This window comes from Diospyros lotus, chromosome 13 (assembly GCF_014633365.1).
Source record: "Diospyros lotus cultivar Yz01 chromosome 13, ASM1463336v1, whole genome shotgun sequence".
NCBI lineage: Eukaryota > Viridiplantae > Streptophyta > Magnoliopsida > Ericales > Ebenaceae > Diospyros > Diospyros lotus.
Genome location: NC_068350.1, coordinates 9,170,600 through 9,193,378, shown reverse-complemented (window position 1 = coordinate 9,193,378; position 22,779 = coordinate 9,170,600). Strand labels below are relative to the sequence as shown.

Sequence of the window (22,779 nt, the reverse complement as noted above, 5' to 3'; positions counted from 1 at the left end):
CCACTTCCTTTATCCAAACTTGGGACCGATAGTGGATAATATCCCCAGGCGGAGTTAAATAAACAAAAACTAGCATATTAAAATTGAAGCATCATAATCAAAACAAAGTTTCCATTATCACCAGCAACAACATCAGAAAGTATTCCCATCAAGTCAAAGACTCAAAGTCTCAACAACAGCCTAAAAAATTCAATAGCAACATTAACACATAGCTAGGAAGTGATATTATTTATACGTATGTATATATATATCCAAGAAATTATAATATATATATATATATAAGTATAATATCGGTAATAATAAAACCAAATATATTGATTCTTCATTTTTTAGAACCAAAATCTAACCTTTCAACTATAGAACCAATCTAAAAAATACGGTTTCGGTCCGATCTGATTCGGTTCACCAATTTTTGAATATTTTTTGACACCTCTGTTTACGGCTCTTTGAGCATACTTGACTTTGACCTTTCGAAATCAACCTCCATTATCCCACAAGAAGTCATATGGTTTACCAAACCAAAAGTTTACACAAACTCTCTCCCATTTGGGTCGCAACACTCCTAATGCAGCAAAGCATATCAGGACAGAGTACAGTTAAATGTGACCCCGTTTTCGGGCTATATTGTTCCATAAATATGCAGAAGCCAACCAGCAATTGTATATGCTGTTCCCTCCCATGGCATGAACTAGCCGGGTTGTTTTCTTTTGAACGTCGCTGGCATCCACAGGATATTTGCATTGGCTAACAGAAGCAGCACCGAGCAATCCATGGAGATTATCGATGTCCGGTAAAGTCCATGTTATAGCATGTAGGGTTGCAGGGATACGGGCAATCGATATGCTTGGAAATATTTCTGTTGAAGTACCAGTCACCGACCGCCTCTGCAATTGTCTGTTTCGCAAGCAGAGTGCAGTCAGTCTGCCATACGATTATGCAAACATAAAGAAGAAAAGAAGCAGCAGATTTCAACAGCCTTAGGCGGCGACAGTATTCAAACTAACAAGAAGAATGGCTCAGTAGCAGAGAGAGAGAGAGAGAGAGACCATAGATTTTTGAGCTTTTCAATATTGCATGTTAACTAACTCTAAAGTAGTAATTAGTGGGTTGAGAGAGGAAAACCATACAAGCTGCCTCATAAAACATCCATGCATTCTGAACGTAGAGAGAGAGAGAGAGAGAGCACAACAATTTGCACCAACATATTTGGACACAAAAGGGAAGGATACAAAATGACAATATGTCAAGCTTTAATCCCACTAGGTGAAGTTTGCTACACGAACCCTAGTTCTCCAATCATATCTAACAAAGGCTATATATTCTATAAGGTTATTATATCTTATGTACGAAAGGGAATGATATAACAACAATCACAATTAATCCCATTTGGTGGGCTCGGCACAGAAGAGAATGATATGATGAAAAAATTATTAGGGAAAAGATGACATTCACGAGTTATATCTTTATCAGGAATTTAGTATTCCATCAGATGATTCCATGATAAAAACCTACCTTATTGTCAACTCTAGGAGAACTAGGAGAATGCCATGTCTCAGCCATCCATGTTTGACAATGAATATAGCAAGAATTAATGAACAATCCTCCCTCCTTGTTTTGCTGGAATTCACTCAGCGTCTTAAGCAATGAGTTACGGTAACCTATATGAGAACTCCAGTCAGTGAATCATAACAAAATTTGGAAAGATTGAAAAAAAAAATAATTAAACATTGCTGCGCATGGAATATAATGTATTTCTGTAAGGTCAATCATTGCCTAGAAAGGCGTCTTCCCACTCAAGAGTTGGATTGCTTTCCCATGATCTCAGCTATAAACTATCTTACATCAAGTGATAGATAAGTCAATTACAAAATGGCACATTGCTAAAACTAGTCCTCCTGGAGCAACAAAGGCAATTTATGGATGGCCATGACTAAATAGCCAAGGTTCACATGATAAAACCACTATCAAGCTGTTATAGTGAGGAAATATACCTTCTAGCACTTCAATCTGACTCCGATCACAATTACGAATATTAAGCTTGCATTTGAACCAGTTGCCATGAGGATCAGATGCAATGGGTACAAAAATGTTTTTTATCTGAAAATCATATCACTAATAAGAGGTACATGAGGGTGACAAAATTTAACAAGAACAGAACGAAAAAATTGGAAGAAGTCATTTGTGAAAGGCACCTGCCAAAAATCATAAGCTGGGTGGACAAGGAAAACCGGGGTCCTTATGTTGTTAATAAATTCTTGAGGGAAAAAACACTGGCATTGGAGTTAACAAATAACAGTGACTGCTAATTAGGCAATAAGGTTGAGCTGTAAAAGAGGAAAGCATCTTATATAATGAACGTCACCAACTTGAAAAAATATTTTGTTACACAGAAAACACACCTTAGATGGTTTCATCCGAGCAACACAATCCTTGTCCAGACTTTTAGCAACACCCTGACACCATTATAGATAAGCATGAACTATTAGCTATACTGATGGAACATAAATTCTATTGATACCAAAGATTGTCAAAAACAAATTCAAAGGTTAAAAGAATAAAAACAAAAGCAACGCAGACAAATTTGACCAGTCATTTGTATCTGTTTTTTTTTTTTTTGGCCAAGTACAAGGAACAAGGAGGGAGTACAGACAAAATCATGCCTTTATTCACAGATAGTGGGTAGAGTCACCTTAGATAGGGCTATGAGACACTCCATAAATAACATTATAAATCCATAAATTTCAGCTATTAATGTCATATATTCTCACAAAAAATAAATAATAAATAAGATAAAAGTAATAAAGAATATGAGGCTAATTCTCCTGTACAAGCTAACGCAATATTTGCTGCTTTAACTTTTAAAGAGGATGCTGTATCAAAATGCGGGTATAAAATACAACCATAGACAAGATGTATAACTAAACCAAAAAAAGTGTAATGCCGAGTTACAACCTGGAGACTGACAACATCTTGATAAAAAGATTCTATTGTGTGATGTCCAGCAATATCTTTCCTGAAATGGAGAAAATGTATCCAAAATGAAGTCATATCTCAAGCTCAGAGGCTGAACACGCAAATCATATAGGGAAAACAAGCTCTTCCTAATCCAGGGCGTAGTTTCTTACAGATCCTAGTCCTACAGACAAGGTCTTAGAAATCAAGGTCTTTGACATTTCATATAGATTGGTCCTGTTGCATTTCTGGGAAATCATGTGGACAATGAACATGCCAACAAATTTCAGGAATCCGCTCATGATAAAGATAAGCTTTGTATGACAACATTGGTTACCACTAGTATTTGTCACACGTCATGGGTTATGCATCAAAATTTTCATCCAAGTAAATTGGTCAAAAAGGTCTTCTTCATTGTATGGGAAATGGGTTCATTATGGTGGAAGTCTGCACTTTGCCCAACATCGAAGTTGGAGAATAATGACCATCTTGAGTTACAAGTAGTCTATTCTACACCTAACTAGCTTAGATGTCTACTGCATGAGTGGCCAAAACCATTGAGGTAGAAGTTTAAGGACAGGACACAGAAACATGGTCAAATTAATAATATGGTGAAAAAAAAAAAAGAACACGTTGAGAACTTATAATGAAATTTACAGCCAGGAGATCAGAGTAAGAACTTGTAATGAAATTTACAGCCAGAATTTCACTCTGATCTCAGGTATATGGATTAGAAGCCAATTAACAGTAAATACCAACAAAAATCTTAATTTTTTTTAGAAAAATCTGAAACTGAAAAGTATTATCTTAGAAAAATCTGAAATCTGAAACTCCTCAAAAGAGAGATGCGAAACAGGGGGTGTATTGAAAAGTGAACAGGCACAAGATCGTACTCATTAAGAAAGAAACCAGCATCAGCAAGACATTTGACAGTGGCATTGTTAGGCAAAATTTCTCGGAAATTATCGCAGTGTATAAGAGTTGCCAACCCTCCCGCAGAACATCCTGAAAGAAGTGCCTGTGTATTATCAAATGCATCAGTTAAAACCAAGAAATGCGAATCTGAGGGGTGCCAACAATTTTCCCAAATTGAACAAGAAAGCTACCCCTCGAAAAATCTGTCAATTATTAATACATTCACATTTCATGCAAACAGAACTATAACAAACCAATAACAAACCAAGACAATATTGAATACAATGATATCTCCACACAATCTAATCTACATACAAAATCTTATATACACAAAAAGATAGAAAAGTAAAACCCATAAAACAATGGAAACATGTAACCCATGAAACATAGATACATGTTTCCTCAATTTGTGGGATGAGATCCCATAAACAATGGATCCATTGTATCCATTTCTACAAGAACTTTACCACATAAGGCCTATTAACAGAGATTTGAGATAGAGAGGCCTTCACCTAAATTAGTTCATGAACAGTTGCAGGAAAGGGCAAAAAAGAAGAGCAACAACTTCACCCACTTTAATGACAGGAACAAATTCAAGATTTGTTTGGACATAAAACCACTGTAAATTTCAAAATATGAAATGAAATATTCAGCATCCAAATGACACGGGACATTTTGATGTGTTCAATCAGTATATCATTTCCGCAAAAGGAAGCACCTTAGAGGGGTTAAACCCCATACAATCCTTGCATAAATGTGATGAAGAAACTTCAGTCATGATGCCAATTCTTAGCCCATCAGAATAAGGAGTGGAAGAAAATTTCCATCATGCTTCCACTAATATTGTCTAGTGAATAAGGAGTAAAGTATCCCGAATCTCAAAAAATATGATCATGAAAAATTTATCATATATCTTAAAAAAGAGAAAAATTATAACAAAGTCAAGGAAACATATCCAACATTAGATAGGGCAACTGACAAGAGTTTATCCATAATCAGAACAAGATTCACACTGCATACCAGTAAAATGAGAAAAAATGAATATGAATTACAGAACTGACCTGTCTAGCACTGGACAATCCAATTGATAAGAGATCATTCATAAGTGCTTCCCAGATAAGCTGACCTCTGAAGAAGAGTTGCGTTCTGTTCTGTTAGCAAAATATCAAGAGATGCACAATTACTCAAAAGCCACTAGATCTCTCTCTCTCTCTCTCTCTCTCACACACACACACACACACAGAGACAAGAACTTCTGCATGTACACGTACAATATGCATAGTATAGAATTGCATAATCTCTAACCAAGATGAGAAACATTATTCCACTTGCCTTAAACTCACTTTCATGGTGCCCAGCTAAAGATGCACCATCACAATAGCGTATTTTTACTTTGTTCCAGTTGAAGAAATCTGGAAGATGCCCAATACATTAGTTTAAACTATACAATATTAGCATTTTCTTAATTCTAAATATGCAGCTGTATACCATCTTTACCACATCTTTTTTTTTTTGGTTCCTTTCTTGCAATTACCCCAAAAAACCATGGCCGCATGCTTTGGCTTATTATTATTATTTCTTTAAAAATAAAAGCATTATAGAAGAAAACTGCCTTGAAAGGGGACAACCATGTAGAGAATAGCAAAAACAAATGAGCCTTTGATACATGCTTGTAAAACTCATATAAAGATCGAGTGAAAGAAGAAACAGAAAAAGGGAAGCATTTTCTATCAAAAATATGAAAATATTTCCATCCAAATGATAAATAGAACACTTAAAAGGCATTTGTTGTCTCCTCCTGTCATAAGCACCAAAACCCATAAAAAGGAGTAACAAACCAAGCATGTCAAGGCCGCATCACCCACTGAATTCTATAGATGGACCAGAATAAAATTAGCACCTCCCTATAAACTCAGCCATGGAGGAGAAAGTAATAGGCTCCCCAAAAAAGAAAAAGAAAAAGAAAAAAAAATAGTAGCTTGCCCTATCCTCTACAAGTTGCCACAAGTGAGGGTGGAGCCATAAAATGGTCCAGGAAAAAAGCACCATGAGGGCCATTGATCTCCTTCCATAAAACAAGGAGAAAAGTTATCCTGATGGACATAAACCTACAAGTTTTTCCTCTTCCTTAAAAAGGGAAGATCACAAAAGATGCCCAAGCATACAGTTTCTAGTCTTGATGATTTTTCCTAAATAGAGGGACCAAATAAAGATAGTCTAGTTGGAAGAATAACAATCGAGCACCACATATCCTTATCCTTCACCACTTGATAAGTTTAACATTGCTAACTACTTTTTATGATATTGTAAACCAAGGGAACGCTCTGTTTCCTACTCTTCACTAAATAAGAGGCAACTAGGATTTCAAGTGCCACATTTGGAAATGGAGTTATTACTTGGACAAAGCCTGATGCTAGACTTTTGATCCCACATTCTTAGGAGCCGGGTGTTAGAAATCCAGAAATCTTTCCTATAATTGTTGTTTCTTTCCTAGAATATCCCTATTTCCTTATTTCCAGAGTTTCCTTTTAATTAGGATAAGCTTGTGTTTCCTACTTGGTATTGTTTCCTCGATTTTTTTTCCTTCCTTGATTGAGTTGACTAATCCCTAATTATTTGGGATTGGTCACCTAAATCGGGATCCACACTTGTAATAAGTGCCTAGTGTACAGTGTACAATTATAAAATATAATATGATATAGAAAAGTATTCTTTCCCACATGGTATTAGAGCCACCATCCTCAGGTTCTCTCTTAATCAGCCTTCACTATTGTTAATCGGCCTTGTTGCCCGTTTTTTCCTTTCTCTATGCCTTTTGCAACTTGCCGATAATCGGCCTTACCTTCTGTGCCCTTGCCATTTTTTCTGGGCCTAACTAGCATCTTTCTACTCTATTCTTCCTAAATAGCCATAAACAACCTTCTACAATTTTTCTAATGATAAGTCATTCAGGAAGTGTTACCTCCACACCAACCAAGCTTGTTTCACAGCCTTCAACTAATTCTGTTGTATGTTTGCATCGAGTGTAGCCTAGAAGAAACCAGTGGAGTCCAATTATATTCAAGCGGCAGAATTAGTTAAGTGAGGTTGTGTCTAACGGTAGCATATGTATGAAGGGTATAATAGGTATTGTGTTGTCTTTTTATATTCCTAGTATTGTCCGCACAAAATGTCTATAAATAGAAGGCATAAGGCAGTCGCTTGGGTATCATTCATTCTATTGTAACGAGTGTTGTGATTGAGAGGAAAGCCTAGAGTTCTAGATAGTCTTTGTAATCTCATAAGCGACTGTACTCGTGTGAGGGATTCTTGTACTGTTTTTCAAAGTTCTTAGTGGATTGCTCTTGGGATCAAGAGGCTAGATGTAGAATTATCATTTGATAATCTGAACCAGGATAAATGACTGTCTTCTTGTGGTTTGCGTATCTCTTTCATTGTTATTCGATTTTTGTTTATGTTCTTATCTTTTGTTTCTGTATTTTGAGATTCAAATCGTGTGTGTGTGTGACTGGAATTGGCCGAGATTGAGTGCATTCCAGTGCTCCCAATTCAACAAATTCATTGAATAGAGAACTTCTGAATATGAGAGAATACCGACTTGATGGAAAGAATTACATTCAATAGTCAAAAATTGTGAACACACATCTTAAAGGGAAGGGAAAGCTTAGCCACCCAGAAGGAATAGGACCTAGCAAAGAGGATTCCAAGCTCTCTTGTGTACAAGTAACCACTAGGCTACAAGACCCCTTTAATTATATTTTTGCAACAATTAATTTTATATTAAAGAAACTCCCAAATTCCAACCTTATACTTAGATCCCGAAAATTCCAAAAACTTTCAATCACTTCCCTATTCAAAATTTAATATTCTCCATTAAATTCCATGTTGCCACAAATTTTCAATAAATCATCTCAAATACAAAAATTAATTACTATTATTTTTCAAAATACCAAGATGTTACATTATGCTAGGTCTCTCACGGATAAAAGTTCCACACATCAGGTTATTGCACTTTTTTGGGAGGGAACTTAGTAACTTGAAGAAGTAAGAAACAAAGTGGGGTTGCTAGATCTAGTGCGGAAGCTAAATTAGAGCAATGATGAATGGAGTATGCAAACTTTTATGGCTCAAGATCATTGTTGAAGATCTCGAAGTTAATCAAGAAGGGACTATGAGACTTTATTGTGACAAGCAGCCAGCCATCAATATTGTTCACAATCCAATTCAACAAGATTGAACCAAACATAAAGTAGATAGGCACTTCATCAAGGAAAAGCTTGATTGTGGATTGATTAGTACTCCTTACACTTCAACTAATGACTAGCTAGCTGATACATTAACCAAGGGACTATCAGTGTCAAGATTTCAGGAGATCATGGACAAGTTGAGAATGGATGATATCCATTTACCAATTTGAGGGGGAGTGGCATAAATCCAGAAATCTTTCCTATAATTGTTGTTTCTTTCCTAGAATATCTCTATTTCCTTATTTCTAGAGTTTCCTTTTTTTATTAGGATAAGATTATGTTTCCTATTTGGTATTGCTTCCCTTATTTTTTTTCTTCCTTGATTGAGTTGACTAATCCCTAATTATTTGGCATTGGTTGCCTAAATCGGGATCCACACTAGTAATAAGTACCTAATATACAGTGCATAGTTACAAAATACAATACAGTATAATATAGAAAAGTATTCTTTTCCACATCTGATATACTTAAGAAGGGTAAATGTCCACAAATTTTTCAATGGGAGGGTATTCATCAACTTTAGTGTTACATAAGCAGATAGTTACAAATATGCATATGAAGGAAGAAGCACACACCAAGCATACATAGAGATGTGGAGGTATCACATCCCACAAGACATACATAGATGAGAAAAGCACATAACACATAGCACAACATACAACCATCCCATTTGGACATATGGAAACTAAATGCAGATAGCTTCACTTGTGTAAATATCAAGGTAACAAGGTCTAAGGATTCAAATCTTAACTATAAAAATAAAAAAGAAAATTGAGAGAAAATAAATGTGTAGAAGAGCATAGAGAAAGAAAATTCTTAACAGGGGCAAAGACAAAAGTGTCTAGCAATTTTAAAATTGTCAATAACAAACCATGGGAATCAAATTAACGGTTTACCAGGATTCTCTAACAATTCCTGGCTGAAAATCCCAGTAAATTTGACTTCATCTTCCATGTATCTTGAAGATCCCAATGGAGTTCTCTTGCGTGAAGAGCATGCTTCAATTGAATCACACCAACCTCCACCCTGAAAACATAACAAGAATGAGAACGTTAAAAATTGAGAAAAAGTGATTGGAGTTAGAATTAGCAATCTTTATGTAAGGAACTTGGTCCTAACTGTGAATTCTTTGAAGATATATAGTTGAAAGAGAGGGAGAAATAGAGATAGAAATAAGGGAGGAACAAAGAGAAATGAGAGAGAAACAAGGAGAAACCGAGAAAGTGGGGAAGAAATGTAGAGAAAAATAGGAACTTTGAATTCTGATCATACATAATCCCTCGACAATGTGGTTATAGCTTTATATATAAGCTATCCATAATTTCTACAAGACAGTGGTTATAGCTTTATATATAAGCTATCCATAATTTCTACAAGACAGTGGTTATAGCTTTATATATAAGCTATCCATAATTTCTACAAGACAGTTACCACTCCTCCACTACTAATAACTACTCCTAAATCACAACCAACAATAATCTGAAAATAAAATTAATAACTAATCCTTTTGCAAAATAAAATAATCTGCTGCAAAAAATAAATATTGATCCAAGTGATTAATTGATCTGGGTTGGGTAATCACTAATCCAAGTTGTGACATTCCCTCCCCCTTAAAAGATTTGTTGTTCCAAGAAATCTCAGTAACTAGCCTCACTTTCTTCATCCAATCCCAGCAACGTCTTTCTCCTTCTACTATCCCTTCATCCAATCCTTCCATATACAATAATTGTCTTTTGCAATAGTCTCCTGGATTGAATCCTAGTATTAACCCTAGGATTCAGATTTCCCTAATTCAGTCCTGATATTGCAGTCCCATAATTTCCTTCCAACTGTTGTCTTGTCGAAGGATGAAGTTTCGCTAGTTTGTGTTTTCCAAAGATTGCTTCCAAAGCCAACTCTTGTAATCTTGCCTTCTCGGCAGCTTGCTTAACAGTTGTAGGCTGCATCATCTTAACAATTGGCCTCGATTAATCATTTAATCCACTGATAAAGCTAGAAACAAAATAATGCTCAGTCAAGGCAGGTTGTGTATTCATCATTAAAGACCTCAATGCTTCAAAATGGATATGGAATTCTATCACTGATCCTTCTTGCTTCAACTTATTAAACTTCTCAATTATATCTGTCATAGATTTCTCGCCAAACCTAATACAGAAGTCTTCCACAAATTCTATCCAATTGGTCTCAACCCTCACTTTGTTCCACCCTTGAAACCATAAATCAGCCATGTCATTGAAGTAGGTTGTGGCAGGTTTATTTTCTGATTTTCAGACACATTGTAGTATTGGAAAAATCTTTCACCCCTCCTAATCCACCATCTTGGTTTAACACCTTCAAACGTAGGGATTTCCAGCCTAGGCATTGGTGTGTGTTGTGATTTTTGATAAGAACCCCTTACCTAGAATGCCTGTTCTAGTTCAAGTCATTCCTCATCTTCCTGTGACGTAGAAGCGTGAGGAGGGATGCTTGCTCTTGTCAAGATTGGCTTGGAAGTGCCTACTCTTGTCAAGATCGGCTTTGAAATGGATCTTGGAGGAGAGTCCTCCAGCAGGCTAGCTTGAGGCATTGTAGAAAACATTTTTAGTAGCCCATCCAACCTTTGGCCGACGTTAGCAACTTTTTTCTCCAGTGACTGCATAGCTTCTCTGGTGGCAATGTTCTTGTGAGAAATTAGAGGTAGAACTCCAACCTAAAAAGCTAGCTTAACAGGTGTGGAGGGATTCTCCTCCTTATATATAGCCCATGTCTCCCTTGTGGAGGAGATGTGAGATTCTCAACACTCCCCCCCACGTCGAAACTTCTCCAGTAACTGATACATGCCCAGGTGATCGGGCAGGGTACTGGTCCATGACCATGACAACCAAGGGTTAGCTCTGATACCATGTGAGAAGTTAGAGGTGGAACTCCAACTTGAAAAGCTAGCTTAACAGGTGGAGGGATCCTCCTCCTTATATATAGCCCATGTCTCCCTTGTGGAGGCGATGTGGGATTCTCAACAGTTCTCCTCCCGACAATTCATTTCTTCCTACATCTGCTGCAAACCCAAATCCATGGTTTCCAACCTCGCCTCCATGTGTTTTGTGCGGGTCCCCTCTACCATTTCCTCAGTCGAATCCTTCTAACTTCACTCTTAACAACACTGGTAACAACTTCCAGAAATCATCTTGTTCTGCTCGCCTTCAAGTCTGATCGGAATCACTACTAGAAATCGCCTAGATCTCAACTAAGAACCAATGGCTCTGATACCAAATTGTCAAGAATCCAGTCCTAACTATCCTAACTATGAATTCTTTGAATATATTGTTGAAAGAAAGGGAGAAATAGAGATAGAAATAAGGGTGGAACAAAGAGAAATAGGGAGAAACCGAGAGAAAGTGGGGAAGAATTGTAGAGAAAAAAGAGGAATTTTGAATTTTGATCATACATAATCCCTAGGCAATGTGGTTATAGCTTTATATATAAGCTATCCACAGTTTCTACAAAACAGTTACCACTCCTCCACTACCAGTAACTGCTCCTAAATCACTCCATAACCAACAATAATCTGAAAATAAAATTAATAACTAATCCTTCTGCAAAATAAAATAATTTTCTGCAAAAAATAAATACTGATCCAGGTCATCAATTGATCCGGGTCGGGTAATCACTGATTCAGGTTGTGACACCTTCAATCTAATGTAAACCAAGTATTTAATTATTTTAGTTTAGTTGCTTTAATTGGTTAGTTAATGTGTTAATATAAGTGTGATACTATCGGATTAAATCCCATGTGTCATCAATTCCCTAAAAAAGGGCATTATATCTCTCCATGTTGATGTAGCTGCTATGTGTGGGAGGTTCTCCTTTGGTTTTATGTATTTTGAAGATGAAATCTTGTTCTCTACTTATGCTGAAGAAAGAAGAGAGTTTTCACTCTGCTATTGTGTTATTGTTTAGCGACAATAAGAAAATAGCAATGCGTAATGAGAATGAAGTATGGGATTTGTCAGTTGAAAAGCAAAAATCCTTGCCAGTGCCAATTTTTGCAAAGCATAGAGCTTCAAGATGTGTAGTCTAAAAGTGATGTGGTACCTCCAGAGTCATCTAGTCACCCACATTGTGAACACAGATTGCCTACTTATAGGGCCTGTTTGTTGCAGCTTAAAAGCTGCAACTTTTAACTTCTAGCTTCAAAAAAAGTTGGGATGTAGTGTTTGTTTTAGTTTATAGAATTCTAACTTATAGTTTCTACTAACTTTTAGAAGTTGACTTTTTCAAAGCTGGGGTACCCCAGCTTTTATAACTTCTGCTTAAATGATTACATTTTTATGACAATTTTGCCCTTATTTTTAACAAAGAATTACTCTCTTGTCTACGCAATCATGGGTTTTTCTTCTCCACTGCCATCTCCATTTTCAGATCTCTTCCTCTCTCTCGCCATCTTCCTCTCTCTCTATACTTTAATTAATTTTTTTATAACACTTGAAACTTATACATATACACTAATTAATTTTTAAATTATCATTCTATAACTATTAAGGGTATTATGGACAATTATACAAAAATAAGTTATTTTACAACTTATGGTATCAAACACCACAACTACTTAACTACAACTTCTAAGAAGGTGCAGCAAACAAGTTTACAACTTATTCTAAGTTTTAGAAGCTATAATCTAAGAAGCTAGAAGTTATAATTTCTTTAATTAAGCTGCAACAAACGGGGCCATAGTTGATTATGTGGATGGTAATGATGCTAAATTTCCTATTTATGATGAAGCTTTTTTTCATGCTTTTCTTGTGGATTGTGATCCTTTTTAACATATGAGGATGCTGCTATGGATGGCCATTGGATACAAGCAATGGATGCATAATTCATGCCCTCAAGAAAAACAACACTTGGGAGCTTACTACACTTCCAGAACAGAATAAATCAATTGGTATTAACAGTTAAGTGGCTGAACAAAACAAAATACAAGCCAAATGGAGAGCTAGACACTACAAAGCATGCTTGATGGCCAAGGGCTACAAACAAAAGTCAGGTATCGATTTGTTCCAGTTGCTAGGTTTGATAGTATTCGTATCTCTTGTATCCCACTATTGCTATAAATTTTATCAAATGGATGTAAAATCTGCTTTTTTGAATGGTGGGCTTGAGGAGGAGATGTATGCCAAAAACCAATAGGCCATATGAAGAAAGGGGAAGAAGACAAGGTATAGAGCTCGAAAAAAGCCTTGTATGGCTCGAAACAAACACCTACAACGTGGTATAGATGCATTGAATCGTATTTTGTTGAGAATGGCTTTTGTCGATGTTCTTATGAGCATGCTTTATATGTCAAATCTAACATGGAGACAGGCATCATCATAGTTTGTATATAGATGGTCTATGTTTTCTTGTCAACGACTCAAAATTACTGGTAAAATTCAAGAAGACTAAGATAACCCAGTTTGAGAAAAAGGAAGGCCATTTTCGGGGAAAACCATGACAGATAATGTCTTATTTCCTTGAAAGAATAAATGTAGACATCTGATGGCAACTTTATCTCACAAAGAAAATGCTGGAGATATCTTGAAAATTTTCAAAATGGAAACTTATTTTGACTCCAGTTCAAGAAAGACTGAAGAATGTGAAAGATGGTGGAGATGAATTAGTTGATTCAACTAATTTTAGAAAGCTTCATAGGCAGTTTGAGATACCTAATGGCTACAAGACCCAATATTGTCTAAGGTAATATGGTGTTAGAATCATAGCAAATTTATGAAAACCACATGTTAATCTCACTTGCAAGCGGCGAAGTGTAATTTGAGATACCTTAAAGGTACGTACAGTGGTGGCATTTTTAATTCCTGTAATAACTATATGAAAGCTTGTTGGATATACAGGTAGCAATTGGGGTGATGATATTGAAACAAGAAAAGACACTTCAGGTTATGCTTCCCATTTTTGCCTAGGTGTATTTTCTCGGTAATCCAAGAAGCAACAAGTTGTAGCACTCTCTACAGCTGATGTAGAATATAATGTAGCAGGAAGTAGTGCTACACAAGCTGTGTTGCTGAGAAGAATACCTATTGAATCAAAACATCAACAACACAAGCCTACAAAGATTTTTTGTGGCAATAAATCACAATTGGCTTCACAAATAATCTAGTGTTCCATGGTCACAGCAAGCATATACTTAATTCATGGTTTGGTAAAAGACAAATAGATTGTGCTGGAGTGCTTTTTGTTTGAAGATAAAGTTGCAAAGCAGATGCGTTCTTGAAGGATTGGTTTAAGGGAGCCAATTTTGGAATTAAACCAAGCATTAATTATTTTAATTTCAGTTGCTTATTTGTCTTTTTTTTTTTTTCTAATTGTGTCAAGTTTCTATTTGTTAGTTAACGTGTTCATACGAGAGTGATGGCATGGGATTAAAACTGAGTTTCCCCAAAAATTGCATCACATGTCTCCATGTTTATGTAACAGCTATTTGTGGGAGGTTACCTTCTGTGCCGTGTATTCTGAGGATGAAGTCTCTGTTTTGCTGAAGAAAGGAGAAAGTTTTCTCTTGGCTATTGTACTGTTGTTAGCCCACAATCAGATTGTATGCATATGCACATCAGTTTCTCATCACGGGGAATCTGGCCACATGCAAGGGGACTTGTCCAAAAAATAAATAGCAATAAGTATACCCTTTCCTTTAGGCTATGCCCCCAAGCACAGGTAAAGTTAAAGCAGCGTTACAAGTGGGTATACAAACATCATCATCATTAACGGCACCATATCCTAACCAAGTTAGGGTTGGTGGCATGGCATTCATGATATCAATTGATTTTTAAAAATCACATTGACAACATAAATCCACGCAAAAGAACAATGTGGGTATACCCACATACACATGGAAACTGAAAACGCACTGGTACCACACATACTGTGGGGCACTAGACAGAATTTGGAAATATACCTCTATGGCAAACATTTAATCAAACACCAGCCTTCAATTGCAAACTAAATCTTTCCATAGAATCACTTTACACAAAAAGGCAACCAACGACGAGGATGGAAACACATAAAAATGATAGTAAACAAAACTGAAAAATAAAAATAAAAATAAAAAGACAAAAAAGGGGAAATGTCACTGGTTTGACCTCAATGTGAACAACCCAGTTGTTAGAACCAGATCCAAAACCCTTCTGAAAATGGTACCCGGGCAAACTCCCATCCAAACAAGCTGCAACCAGGAAACATATAACAATTACAAGAGAGCACATATATATAGGTGGTATATATACACATATATACTGTAATTACCGGCGCCTCTGGATTTGGCGTTTTCCGACAAGGACAAGTGAACCCAGAGGGGATCGGGGGGATGGTGGCCGGACGAGCGTTTCGTCCACGAACCGAAGATGAGAGAGAGAGAGAAGATGATGACGGCGAATCCGGCGGCGGAGGCGGCGATGGCCCAGTCTCTCTTGGCCCATTTTCTCCACCGAAGCAGGCGACGAATAACTCTCTGATTCACCATTCTTCAAATCAGATAATCTCCGGATCGAACAGTCGATTTGATCGATCGTACCGTTAGTCAACGATTGCAGATCACGACGCCGTTCGATAATCAATTTTTCTTTTATTTTAAATTGCATGCCTCATTTACAATGAAACATTCTGCCATTTAAAAATGTATAAATACTTATTTTTCAAATGTTACCGTTAGTTTGCGTTGTTTAATTTGTTTACTTATTTTTTTAAATACCTTATTTAAAAATATTTTTAAATTCATGTAATTTAAATACGTCTTTAAAAGTGTTTGTGATTTATCTTTTTACACCTTATTTATAAATATTTTTAAATTAAATAAATTATAAGAATTTTTAAAGACAATTTGAAGTCATGAGATTGAGAGGTAACCATATAAATAACCTAAATCAAAAAGAATTTAAATGTAATTTGTCTGTTTAAAAAAAATAAATTCAGAAGTATGATGATACTTGGTTCAAATTATATTGGATCGAATAGGATAAAATCTCTCTAATTCTTAGGGTTTGTTTTCTTTGCGTTTCAATTTTTAATTTTGAGTTTTGAATTTATTTTTAATTTTTTATTTTATTATTCTATTTTTGAAAAACTGAAAAATACGTTTGATTTGTTATTCTGAAAAATTATTTTTCAAAATAAAAAATTAAAAAACGTGTTCTGTTTGAAATTTTGAGAATAATTTTTTTATAACATTTTATTCAATAAATTAGAACTATTTAATGTTAATATATTATTAAAAAATATATACATTTTAAAGTTGATGAATCTTGCAACATTTTTCTTGTTACAAGAATAAAATACAAAATATACAATGTATTAATGTGGCTTATTTTCATTAATATGTACAAATAGAGTGTGGCAATGTTAATGGTAACTCTTTAGAAGCCTAAGATGAGCCAAGCCCATGTGACACAAAGAAAGCCCCAAGGCTTCAAGCTTTCTCCCTCTTTCTACAAATTCCATGGCAGCAACAACTCTTACTTCAGCAGTCATGCGTTTTCTTTCCATGGTAGCAATGACTCTTCTGTTCACCCTCTTTTGGTTCGAACTCGTCTTTGGGACTCTTGGATGCTAGATCCAATTTCGCCCTTTTTGCTTTGTCTTCGTCATCTTATTTTTCCTTTGTTTCTGCTTCGATTTCTTCATTTTCTGCTGCTATGTCTTCTTCGTCTTCTACTTTCTCTCTTTTTGCTTTGTATTCTTCTTTTCTTCTTCTTCACAACAATTGATGTCAAAGAAAATTAGTTTTAGAGGGAACCAGGGGCTTCGATTAGTGGCTTGGTGTGAGAACGAAAGGGAAGGAAAAAAAAGTGGGTTGTTGCCATGGAAAGGTTGCGAGATGGACGCTCGGGTTGGCTATGAGTGTTTGATAGTTGTTTTTCGCATTTTCAGATTTTTGAAGTGTTTTAGTTAAAAACACTCAAAACAACTTGTTATTTTGAGTTTTCTTTATAAAATTTGTTATTATTTTCGAAAATGTGTTTTTAAAAATATGAAAACAAATACGTTTTCAGTATTTTAAAAAATTAAAAACTCAAAACTCAAAACAACAAAGAGAACATGCCCTTAGTTTTTCATATAACTTACATCGAGAATCATTATTCTATTTATGTAGTGCTTGTTAATCAAGATATAGATCGAGAAATGTAAGATATGGAAATCATTTCAAATTTGTCTTTTTTAATGTGTTTGTTAAATTTATTTGGCGATACCTTAAAAAAGAAGTCATGTGACTTTTTATTTGATATTTTTCAGATATGTTTATCTCTTCTCGTTCTAGATAAGTATATTTTGGATATTACAGATAAAAAAAAAATGACGCAAATGTCATTCAATGTATTCTAAAAAATTTAACAAACAGTTTAATGAAAATCTTGTAATGTTTTTCAATCTTATCTTGACCATTTTTTATCTTAGTTCGGAAAACATTCTAATATTATCTTGATACAACTTTTTTTTACTCATTTTAACAAATGCTACCTTAAAATATTAAAAAAAATAAACCCCACAAGAAAAGCATTGTTTGTTCAGAAAGAAATGAATAAAGAGCACTTCTTTGTATTTTTACCAATTATAAAAAAATTTGAGAAGACTATAATAACTACTCTTAAGGTTTTATATAATTATAAAAATTATTTTTATTTCTTAAAATAATAATAATTTCTTTATTGTTAAACAAATAGATAAATGACCATTTTATCCTTTATTGTCTCTCTTCTTTCATCTTTCTCCTATTTCTCTTATTTTAACCTTAAAATTTTACATAATTGTAAAAATTATCTTTCGCTTTTTAAAAATAACAATAATTCCTTTATTGTTAAATAAATGAATAAAATGACTATTTTATCCTTTATTCTCTATCTTCTTTCATCTCTTTCCTGTCTCATCTGCCTTTATAAAAAAAATAAACAACTAGTAATCTTTAACAACCATTAGGTTAATTAGGCATCTAGGTTCATAATCAAACTTAGGTAAGTTTGAATTGAACCTTAGCAAGGTTCGATCACTAGAAATAAAGAGAAACAATATTTTTAAATATTTAACTAGAGCTAACGAATGATAAGAGAAAAATTATAACATAACATTAAATCTGAGAGGTACTCATTATATTTTCTCAAATGTCACATATAATTCTTACAATTATCTTAAACTTCAGAGCACCATGTGTAAGTTTTTATAAAAGTTTATACAATATTATTATTATCCTAATTTTTGTACAAGGAAAGCTATTTTACTCTAATTTCTATATAATAATATAATAATATCATTTTTAACATGAAAACCTTTTTAATAAATTACTTATCACAAAATAATATATAATCCATCAATATCGTATAGCAACGAGTCAATGACCTATTGCCAAGTCCTTGTTGAAGAATAGTGTAAGACCCGTTTCCGAATACTCGAAAGAAGGTCATTACAAAGATGATATAAAACAAAACTTAACTTAACTCATTCCATTTCTAGTAGCAGAAATTTAAATAAGATTTAATTACATTTTCAAAATCTCATGACTCTAGGCTCGATAGCCATATAAAATAATAAGAAGCTCAAATTCCCATAAACATAACAAATCCCCATCATTATAAACCTCACAATTCACTAACTAGGATCTTTGAAGTTAGGACGTATCTCCATACACCACTATCCCTTGACTGTAGTCCTATTCGACTCACCTCCAATAACAATCTTTCCTTTACTTGGAATGACAAAGAAGATCAAGTGAGCCACAAGGGTCGGCAAGTTCGAGAAACAATAAACAATATATAGGATTTAAGAACTCGATGACACCAAGAAAAGTAATCAAGGACTCCACAATTATATACAAGATTCATAATTCATGAATTTATTAATTCAACTTAATATATCATGTCACCATATATCACTATGCAAATGTGCATAAAATTTCAATATCATTATCAATTCTCACAGGCTCGCAAGTCATTAATCAATACATGCAAGAATGCATCATTTCATTATCAATATCAATTTTCTCGGCTCACAAGCCATAAATCGATGCATGCAAAAGTGCATAAGTTTCATAAAATCTCACAATAAATATGGAGCCAACCTACCTGATTATGGCTATCTCGTCTCGCGCCAGGTGCTCTAGGGTACCCTTTCTCTTCGCGCAAAATAGTAAATGCGCAAGATTTATATATATATATATAACATGTACGTGTATACATCATGTATGCATTTGCCAACCACATGTATTTAAATTCCCATTTCCTCAATATTCATAATTTCAACACCATTTACCCATACTGAGTATTTTACCATCAGTAGATAATTCAACATATCTTACTTCATAACATTTACCATGATCAAGATGAAAATTATAACACATAAATAATTTTTGAGAGATGCTATTTAAGGTTAAATCTTGATTCACCATTTGAGGAGTAATATAGATTTAATATGCTAATTTTCCCATCATAAAATTTCTGATGATTTATTTAATAATTATACTAAATTGATATTCATATGAATTTTGGAAAATTAAATAGGGTATTCGGATTTTAGCATATATATATTCAAATATGGGAAAGTGTATTCGAATGGGTTATGGCCTATTCAGATATGTTAGAGGAGCATTGAGTGATATTCGGATGGCTGGAGGCATATTCGAATGTCTCTGGGAGTGATTGAGAGTGATATCTGGATATAGGGGGAGACATTTGGATGTTCAAAGTCAAGAATATGAGTGATATCCGGATGCTACAGTAGCGCATCCTGATGGATATCCAGATATGGGTTAGGACATTCGGATGCACCATGTTCCAGAAATTCAACTTCAACAAGGTTTTATATTTTGGGCATAACTTTCTTGTTCGAACTCCAATTGAGATGATTCAAGATTCTATGGAAATCCAAGAAAAAGATATAAAACTTTCATGTTTTGAGTTTTCAAATATTATGGTTTAATGAAGGTATAAATTTGGCTTGAAGTTTGCTACTATTGCGATACATTCGAATGTGAATATACAGTTCGACAGCGTTTGGTATTCCGTGCATATCTCTCTTGTTCGAACTTTGATTGAGATTAGTCAAAATAATATGGAAAGACAAGAAAAAGATCTACAACTTTAGTGTTTTGAGTTTTAAGAGATTCTGGATTCATAAAGGTCAAAATCGGGTTTGAAGTTGCTGATATGGTGATCTATCCGGATATGGCTATCTTTGGAGGGTAGTATTCGAATGGGTTGATATATATCTGGATGAGAAACACACTCATCCAGATGTTACTCACATGGCTTCCCAAGACTCATTCGGATAAGCCATTTCCTATTCGGATGACTAAGAAACGATTCAGCAACTCGTTTACGAAGACGACGATTTATATGTATGTATATATATATATATAACACAAGCAATACCTAGGGGCTACACTATTTTGAAGGAAGATTGGGGAAGACAATCCCAATGAAAAATAATGAGAATTTGGGGTGATCCAAAGCTAGATTAGAAGGGAATATTTAATCGGGTGTATATATATATATGAACAGTATATTTACATAGAAGAGAGAAGAAGAATAGTTCAACTGAATTTCCAAATACATAACTCTTATGATTAAAGAACTCTTGAATGGAAGAATGAAATGAAAGTAAAAGAGTGTTGCAAGAAAAGGAACTTACCTGATGAAGAATTCTCCGTTGAAGCTCCAGACGCAAACAGACAGTAGGAGAAGAAGATGAAGGACTATGAAAAAAATGTTGAATAAGAAGATGCAGATGAAGAATGAGAGATGGCAAGTGAAAAAGCTGGATGTTGGCAGGTTACATGGAAGAGGAAAGCTTCGGGCGCAACAGAGGGAAAAATGAGAGGGTTGCAGGCCTACATGCTGTATCCCCTTCGAATTACCTGATTGCCTCTCATCTTTACAGTGGTCAAAAGAAAAACCAAGGGCACTATTGACAACTTACACTTATTTTTATTTTAACTTTTCCTTTTTCTTATTTGCATAATAAAATTTAAATCCTTTACTCAGGCCCAACCCAATAATTTATTTAGCCCATCTGATAAACCCACGAACCCATTAACTAATCAGATGAGGCCCATTGCATTATTTCCCAATTTCTTAAAAATTAGACTCATATACTTATTTTCACGATCACATGCACCATAATATAAACTTATACAATTCAAAATCATTTCTATGCCATCAGAGCAATTTATCATTAAATATTGAAATACTCAGACCTACATTTAAAATGCCATTAAATTGCATTAAGTAATAAAATACCTAGACCCATTTATAATATAATTAAAATTCTAAACACATCTCAATGGTCCAATTCATTTGGATTTTTTCCACATTTTTGAATCCCATTTGGATGGGCTACCAAATTCTTATTTCCACTTACACTTTATTCCATAAATAAAAAAAAATATTTTCAATCCTCAATTAATTAAAGAAAAAATTTTAAGCCCATAATAAAATATCCAAAAACGTCTAGACCCCCTAACGGGTCGTTACAAATAATGTGTAATTGACTAAGGGTAAGTTTCATTCACTTTCATTTATTTAGGGTAAGTTTGATATTTTTATTTTAATTAATTTTAATAACAAAATAATGTGTAATTGACTAAAATTAATTGAGAATTTGTGATCATTTTTTGGGGGCTAGAAAATGATGTCAAAAGGGTTCTCGATAAAAAATAAAATCACAAAATAGGGTTAAGTGGGTTAATTATAGGGATGAGTATAAGTTCGGGTAAACTAAACTAACCGAATTGAATCGACAAGTTCGATCTGTTTGGTTCGATTTTTCATAGAAAACAATTCGTTTCGGTTATACTTTCTTTAAAAAATTGATTATTCGATTCGGTTCAATTATACTTTCTTCTAAAAATCGGTATTCGGTTCGGTTCAATTATTTTGTATAAATAATCGAAGAACCGAACTGAAATGTTATTAATTGTGAAACCACCCCCCTGAACCGAAAGCACGTGTTATTGGTACCCGTGAGTCGTGACCTTTCCCAAGTTTTCCCTTTCCCTGATGCAGTTACTCACATGGAGACCAAAACCGAGAAAGATAGATATAGAGAGAAAGAGAGAGAGAGAGGAGGGGAGGGGGAGAGAGCCTCCAACACAAATCAATCAATTTTGTGCTCGTCGGTGCGTCGCCATCGATAATGGTCACCTCCGGTCTTTTGCCTTTCCCTTTGCCGTCGGCAGTCGGCCGCTCCCACCTTTCTCTTCGCTATCCGATCGTCCCCTTCATATCATTCGTCAGACCCACACCGATGACTATCCTAACCGTTTATTTACTTCCTTGTTTCTTCATTTCTTTGTGCTTGGACGATCGACCCACACCAATGATGACAGACCGTCTACAAAGGTTAACATCAATAGTTAGGTTAGGGTTTTGTAAGATTTTCAATTTTTTTTTAACTTTTAGTTAGGTTAGTTTCTTGATGTATTTCTTCATTTACGTTAAGGTTGTTCATTTATATTTCCTTTGTTTGCAAAAATGAATTTGTATTCTCTCGTATGAATTTCCTTATGTTTTTCTTCATTGTAAATGGGTTTACATTTTTCTGTTACCCATATGATGTTCCTCTATTTCTGTATCAATTTTTATAAATTGATTTGTTTCTATATCAATTTATGATTTTGCACAATCGATTTTCGATTATCGATTCGGTTAACTCAGTT

The 22,779-nt window shown here is 34.6% G+C and overlaps 1 protein-coding gene across 2 annotated transcripts; it reads right to left on the bottom strand.

Annotated features, from left to right (window-relative positions):
- Positions 1 to 370: 370 nt before the first annotated feature.
- On the bottom strand, positions 371 to 15,706 carry LOC127788946 (pectin acetylesterase 5-like). 2 transcript variants are annotated; one of them, XM_052317659.1, is made up of 12 exons: positions 15,387 to 15,706; positions 15,224 to 15,306; positions 9,011 to 9,140; positions 5,200 to 5,279; positions 4,929 to 5,018; positions 3,846 to 3,970; positions 2,953 to 3,013; positions 2,400 to 2,453; positions 2,193 to 2,270; positions 1,992 to 2,097; positions 1,513 to 1,658; positions 371 to 894 (listed from the first exon to the last, which is right to left on the bottom strand). In XM_052317659.1, exons 1-12 carry the CDS (start codon positions 15,601 to 15,603, stop codon positions 778 to 780), a joined length of 1,287 nt encoding a protein of 428 aa, XP_052173619.1. In that variant the 5' UTR covers positions 15,604 to 15,706; the 3' UTR covers positions 371 to 777. The 2 variants fall into 2 exon arrangements, with proteins under 2 accessions (XP_052173619.1, XP_052173620.1); XM_052317660.1 differs by lacking the exon at positions 2,193 to 2,270.
- Positions 15,707 to 22,779: the final 7,073 nt, after the last annotated feature.

Coding starts and splice junctions, on each gene's coding strand:
- LOC127788946 (XM_052317659.1), bottom strand. CDS start 15,603: ATGGTGAATCAGAGAGTTATTCGTCGCCTGCTTCGGTGGAGAAAATGG. Junction 2,454..2,952: donor AAGATGTTGTCAGTCTCCAG/GTTGTAACTCGG, acceptor TAATGGTGTCAG/GGTGTTGCTAAAAGTCTGGA. Junction 2,271..2,399: donor CTCGGATGAAACCATCTAAG/GTGTGTTTTCTG, acceptor CTCCAATGCCAG/TGTTTTTTCCCTCAAGAATT.